The sequence below is a fragment of the Centrocercus urophasianus genome, unplaced genomic scaffold (genome assembly GCF_019232065.1).
Source record: "Centrocercus urophasianus isolate 14NV4802_14NV808 unplaced genomic scaffold, USGS_Curo_1.0 seq_16, whole genome shotgun sequence".
NCBI classification, from domain to species: Eukaryota; Metazoa; Chordata; class Aves; order Galliformes; family Phasianidae; genus Centrocercus; species Centrocercus urophasianus.
Genome location: NW_024884711.1, coordinates 44226161 through 44232531, shown reverse-complemented (window position 1 = coordinate 44232531; position 6371 = coordinate 44226161). Strand labels below are relative to the sequence as shown.

The 6371-nt window shown below is 59.0% G+C and overlaps 1 protein-coding gene across 12 annotated transcripts; it reads left to right on the top strand.

Moving 5' to 3' along the window:
- The first annotated feature begins 960 nt into the window (after positions 1–960).
- On the top strand, positions 961–6365 carry LOC122159771 (D-threo-3-hydroxyaspartate dehydratase-like). 12 transcript variants are annotated; one of them, XM_042817614.1, is made up of 9 exons: positions 993–1031; positions 1432–1564; positions 2070–2164; positions 2269–2485; positions 2581–2861; positions 4103–4289; positions 5380–5501; positions 5571–5766; positions 5827–6365. In XM_042817614.1, exons 4-9 carry the CDS (start codon positions 2337–2339, stop codon positions 6131–6133), a joined length of 1242 nt encoding a protein of 413 aa, XP_042673548.1. In that variant the 5' UTR covers positions 993–1031; positions 1432–1564; positions 2070–2164; positions 2269–2336; the 3' UTR covers positions 6134–6365. The 12 variants fall into 12 exon arrangements, with proteins under 12 accessions (XP_042673546.1, XP_042673550.1, XP_042673552.1 ...); XM_042817620.1 differs by lacking the exon at positions 2070–2164 and having other exon boundaries at positions 1432–1629; positions 5827–5932; positions 6000–6365; XM_042817611.1 differs by having other exon boundaries at positions 1432–1629.
- Positions 6366–6371: the final 6 nt, after the last annotated feature.

Below are 6371 nucleotides of genomic sequence, written 5' to 3'. Positions count from 1 at the left end.
TATCTGTCTATAAGAAATAAATGTGCACAAGGCCTTTGTCTGCCCCGCGCTGTCTCTGTTAGGGACATTCGTTCCCCCCCATGCAGTGTTTTTGGGATGCCGTGAGGGCACGAGGCCCTTCTTTTCTTCCTGCCCTACATAGCAGGGCTGGCCTGGCACTGGCTGTGCTCCGGGCGGGGGGCCAGTGGCCCCATGTCCCTGCAGGCTGTCTGTGCTGTCCCCAGCCTGCCTGGCACACGGGTGCACGTGGCAGCCACCTCCTGTCTCATGTCACAAGCTGGGGGAATCTCAGCTGTGTCCCCACGTGTCACGGGCATGGGAGGTCTCAGCCTGGTCCCCACATGTCACCATCATGAGGTCTCAGCGGCCGTGTCCCCTGGTGTAATGAGTGCAGGGGGTCTCAGCTATATCCCCTCATGTTGTGAGTGTTGACGGGGGTCTCAGCTGTGTCCCTCTGTGTCACAGATGTGGCAGCCTCTGCTGTGTCCCCACTTGTCGTGAGTGAGGGGATCTCAGCTGTGTCCTCGCATGTCATGAGTGTGATGGATCTCAATCCCCACATGTCATGAGCTTAACAGCCACATCACTGCGTGTCACCGTCACAGGATCTCCGCAGCATTGCCCCCACTGGTGTCATGAGTGTAGGGGGCTCAGCAGCATTGTTCCCATGCGCTAGGAGTGCAATGGATCTCAGCCACATGTTACAAGCATGCTGGTCTCAACTGTGTCCCCACGTGTGACCAGCACAGGGGTCTCAGCAGCAAGGTCCCTGCATGTCACAAGTGCCCAGGGTCTCAGTGACCCCGAATCCCCACCTCCTTGCTGGCATCCTATCCCCATGCCTGTCCCCAAGCACTGTCAGCTCCCGTGTCCTCCCCTGCCCCTGCCATTGCCGGGGCCCCACGGCTGGCAGCGACCTCTGTCCCTGGGCAGGGCTGGCCGCGGGTGCCCACGGCATCACGTGGAGCTGCACCAGCACAGCCACGGCCAGAGGCCGCCGGAGCCGCGCCGAGAGCAGCCACGGCAGTGAGGTAAGGACAGATGGACGGGAGGGCTTGGGGTGCTGCTGGGATGGCCTTGGTGGGAGCCTGTGGGGAAACTGAGGCACGGGGCGCTCCCCGGAGGACGTCAACCTCTGCTCCTGCTCCTGCAGGGACAGGGAGAACCCCGTGGCAGTGCCAGGTGGCACTGTCCCCGTGTCCCTGAGGCCAGGTCCTGGGCCTGGCTGTCCCACTGTCCCATAGGTCCCGGTCCCATAGGTCTACGTTCCAGGTGTCCAACTCCCAGGTGCTCCTGTTCGCTGGGTCCCTATCCCGGATTTCCCTGTCCCAAATGTTCCCCCGTGTCCCTGTTGTCATTATCTTAGGTATTCCTGTCCCAGGTGCCTCTCTAACCTCTAGATGTCCCTGTGCCAACTCTCCCTGTCCCCAGGTGTCTCTGTTCCAAGTGTCCCAGCTGTCCCTGTCTCCAGGTGTCTCAGTCCCAGGTGTCACACACTCAAGTGTCCCTGTCCCAGATGACCGAGGTGTTCTGTGTGTCCTGGCATCAGAAATCCCAGTCCCAGGTGTCCCTGTGTGCAAGTGTCCCTGTTTCCAATGTCCCAGCTGTCTCCAGGTGTCCCTCACCCAGGTGACCCAGGTGTCTCTGTTCCCTTATATCCCCATTCTGCTGTCCTTGTCCCAGGTGTGCTGTCCCTAGGTGTCCCTGTTCCTCATGTCCCAGCTGTTGTTGTCCCCAGGTATCGTAGACCCAAGTGCCCCTGACCCAGATGTTCCTCCTCCTGTTATCCCGTGTGTCCTCGTCCCAGCTGTCCTCACCCAGGTGTTCCAGGTGTTCCAGTCCCACATGTCCCTACTCCCAGTGTCCCACGTGTTCTTGTCCCAGGTGCCCCATCACCCAGAGTCCCCATTCCCAACCTTCCAGGTCACCCAGGTGTTCCAGGTGTCCCAGCATCAGGAGCCCCTATCCCCCAGTATCCCAGTTTCCAATCTTCCAGGTTTCCCACAACATCCCAAATGTCCCTGACCCGGGTGTTCCAGGTGTCCTAACATCACATCCCTCTCCCTCAGTGTCCCTGTTCCCAGTCTTCCAGGTGTCCCAGAGTGTCCCAGTGCCACAGCTGTCCTTATCTCCTAGTATCCCAGACCCAGGTGTCCTGACCCAGGTAATGCAGGTGCTCCAGCTGTCCTTATCCCAAATATCTCTGCTCCAAGACAGCCAATTCTCTCACCCCTCCCACCTGGACCCCTCCCATACACACTCCCCCAGCTTGCAGGTCGAGAGTGGTGACCAGCCGCCCCGGAACCTCCTCAGAAAGTGTCTCCAGAAGAGTGGCCATGTGGTTGGGTGCCCGCCTGGACACGCTGCCCACCCCAGCACTGACCATCGACCGCACCACGGCGCGTCGCAACGCTGAGCGCATGCGGGAGCACTGCCGGACCCTGGGCGTCCGCCTGCGACCCCACGTCAAGACCCACAAGACGCTGTGAGTGCCACCCTTTGTCCCCAGTGTCCCCCACACCCCCGTTATCCCCATCGTTCCCACCAATATCGCCTCGTCCCACGGATGGTTGCCTAAAGGGAAGGCGGTTTGTTGGCCACCGGCGGCACGCGGCGCGGCATCGCTGTCTCCACGTTGGCCGAAGCGCGTTTCTTTGCGGACGGTGGCTTTGATGACATCCTGCTGGCTTACCCATTGCCCACCACGCGGCTGGAGGAGTGTGCAGGGCTGGCGCAGCGCCTCGAAGCCTTCCACGTGCTGCTGGACCGCCCCGAGGCGCTGGCCTGCCTGCGGCAGCGGCCACTGGCCCATGGCAAACGCTGGCTCGTCTGGCTGAAGCTCGACTGCGGCAACGGCAGAGGTGGGGATGGCGATTGGGGATGGGGTGGGAGGTCTCCAAAGCCTTGATTCCCGTGAGTTGGGGAGGATGGGGTGGGTCAGCGTCTCCTAAATATCTTTCTCACCATTCACAGCAAGCTCACCTTGTAGTGAGCTGGGGGTCGGCCTCTTCTCTCGTGTCATCAGTGATAGGACCAGAGGGAATGGCTTCAAGCTACGGCAGGGGAGATTCAGGCTGGACATGAGGAAGTATTACTGTTCAGAAAGGGTGGTCAGGCACTGGAATGGATGCCCAGGGAGGTGGTGGAGTCACCGAGCCTGGGGGTGTTCAAGGAAAGGCTGGATGTTGTGTTGAGGGACATGGGTTAGTAGGAGCTATTGGGAATAGGTGAATGGTTGGACTGCATGATCTTGAAGGTCTTTCCAACCTTGGTGATTCTATGATTCTATGATTCTATGCTCCATGAGGAGATGGCACACGTTCCCCCAAAAGCCCCAGCGGCTCAAGCCAACATGTGCCTATTAATCCCCAAAAAAGATTTCATCCACCGCAAGGATCTTCCATGGAGAGATGTTCCGTGCGTCCTCAAAGCCCCCAGCCCTTGTAGCACCGTGTGTCCATGAATCCCACAAGCCCCATTTGTGCTCACTCCAAGGCTGTTTCATGGAATGATGGTCCATGTGTCTCCAAAGTGTGTATCCAAACTCTAGCTCAAGTTACTTATGGGTCCATCAGCCCCAAAAGCCCTATTTATTTATCCAGCCACCCCAAGGATGGTCAGCGAGGAAGGGAAGTCCCTTGTGCCCTCAAAACTCCCAGCTCCAGCTTACCAATATGGGTCCATGAGTCTCAAAATCCTCACTTACACCCAACCACCCCAAGGGTGGACGGTCAATGGAAGAGGGATGTTCCCAGAGTCCACAGCATCTCAAGCTAATGCGGGTCCAATAATCCCCAAAAGCCTTTTTCATTCACCCCAAGGATGCTCCATGGAGAGAGATGCCCCGTGTGTGCAGGTTTAGGGTTGGGCATTAGGATTAGGGTTAGTGTCAGGGTTAGGGATTAGGGATAGGTTGAGTTAGGCATCAGAATTAGTGTTAGGGTCATGTTAGGGCCAGTATTAGGATATAGGGTCCATATTTATGTTCCATGCAGGAAGGACATACCCAACCTTCCCCATCCATCACAGAACCCCCAAACCCACCCCCCCCCAAGCAGCAAACCAACCTTACAAACCCAAGACCCTGTTTCCTTGCTGGCAGCTGGCGTGCGTCCGACGGATCCTGCAGCCCTGGAGCTGGCCAGGGCCATCGCCACCGATGCACCCAAGGAAGTGACATTGGTTGGGGTCTATGCACACTGTGGGAACACCTATGGCTGCAGTGGGGCAGACGCCATCCAGGCCATCGCCAGGACCACCACCAACGCTGTCCTCGGCTTTGTGGCTGCGTGAGTGCGTGCCCCAGTAGGGACCCCATTGTACACAACACCCGGCCCCAAACCTGGCTAGAATTAAGGGGAATTTTTATAGGGGCTGAGCCCTTTGCTCTGTCCATCCCATAAAACCACCAGCCCCAATGTGCCGGTTGTAAATGCAAATTGCCCGCTTCCTGCCGGCCCCATAAAGCACGGCCCCACAAAGCCCTGAGCCCCAGGGGGCTGGAGGGGAAGGCCCCAAACCCCTTTGATGTGTCCCGTCCCCAGTCTGCCCACCTCCCTTTTGTCCCCCGGGCGAAGAGCTGAGTGGGGTTTCACATCCCAGAGTGAATTGCAGACGGATGTTTCTCCCTTCCCTTGAGGTCAGTGGGATCTCTGGGTGCACGGGGATGTTCTCCAGCTCAAAATACCCTAAACATTCAAGGAGTTCAAGGCCAGCTGTGTGGGGTTCCCCTTATGAGCCCCCATTTTTCAAGATCTGGGACACATTCCCCTAAACCCAGCTTCAGAATGCACTATGCCTGACACATGTGGGGTGCATCTGGGGGGGGGGGGGGGGAATGAAACCTAAGAGGGAGACCCCAGGCACAACGTGGGGGCTCCCTGCACATTGGAATTTGGTTCCTGCACAATCTGGAAAGATGCTGAGCACATTAGAGTGTGTGCTCTGGCACATCTTGGGGTGGTAATTGACCTTATCTGGGTGTCCCTTGTAACAGTCAGCTCTGGGAGGGGTGAAAACCTCCACACTTGGATGGCCATGGCACATCTGGATTGTCCCTTGGCACAGTTTTGGTTGGGAGGGAACTTCTTCCACGTCAGGATGGTGCCTTGGCACGTTTCATGGGGGGACTTCTTCCACGTCTGGTTGGTGACTGCACATCTGGGTGGGCCCCAGCACACTGGGCGGGGGGGCCCACTGTTAACTTTTCCACATCTGGATGGCTCTGCCATCACACCTGGACGGTTCCCCTTCCACACCTGGATGAGACCCGGACTCCCTTGTGGTGTCATTCCATTGCGTGGGGGGCACATTTGGCCCCACTCGATGGCACGACAGCAGTGACACCCAATAGGTGACATTCCCCTTTTCCCTCCCCAGGCTGAGGCAGGCTGGTGTGCCCTGTCCCCACGCCAGCATCGGCTCCACTCCCTCCTGCAGCCACCCCATCCCTGAGATGTCCCAACTCACCGAGCTGCACCCGGGCAACTACATCTTCTACGGTGAGTGCCCACAGCACCCCGCTGCCCCACCGTGTCCCAGCACAGCCCCGACCCCACGGCTCTCTGCAGACCTGCAGCAGACACAGCTGGGCTCCTGCCAGCCCCAGGACGTGGCCATCCGTGTCCTCACGAGGGTTATTGGGCACTACACGCACCGAGGGCAGCTGCTGGTGGACTGTGGCTGGACAGCACTCAGCCTGCACGGGGCAGGAGCAGGACGGGGCCCCCAGGGCTGCGCTGCCATCGATGGGCACCCCGAGCTGCGGTGAGTGACGGGGTCAGGGTTGGGATGGTGGCCCAGGGACGTGACGGTGTGACCTTGCAGGTTGGTGGGGCTGACGCAGGAGCACGGGCTGCTGGAGCACGCTGATGGACAGATGGATTTTGGGAAGTTCCCCGTGGGCAGCGTGCTGGCACTCATCCCATACCACGTGAGTGCTGTCCCCCATCCCCTTGTCCCCAGTGTCACCCCGTGTGTCACCCTACTCTCCCCCACAGGCGTGTGCTACGGCGGCCATGCACCCTGTGTACTATGTGCACGAGGAGGGGCAGGTGGTGGCCCTATGGCACCCCGTGCGTGGCTGGTAGGGCCCCATCCCACTGCCCATAATGAGGACCTGCGCCCACAATGAGATCCTATATAGCCATAACGAGGTCCTGTGCCCACGATGACATCCTACACCCACGCCGAGTTCCTGCAGTCACAACGAGATCTTGCAACCCTGCTGAGATCCTCATGGCCAGCACGAGATCCTGCAACCACACTGGGATCCTGCAGCCGTGCTGACATCCTGTGAGCATCACGAGGTTGTGGAGCCATGACGAGACCCTACACCCATGATGAGAGATCCTACACCCATGATGAGAGAT

What these genes read in the sequence shown, in the direction of transcription:
- LOC122159771 (XM_042817612.1), top strand. Translation starts at nt 2,337, where the DNA reads ATGTGGTTGGGTGCCCGCCTGGACACGCTGCCCACCCCAGCACTGACC. An exon ending in GTCAAGACCCACAAGACGCT is followed by an intron (nt 2,486 to 2,580) that starts GTGAGTGCCACC and finishes GGTTGCCTAAAG; the next exon opens with GGAAGGCGGTTTGTTGGCCA. An exon ending in CGACTGCGGCAACGGCAGAG is followed by an intron (nt 2,862 to 4,102) that starts GTGGGGATGGCG and finishes CCTTGCTGGCAG; the next exon opens with CTGGCGTGCGTCCGACGGAT.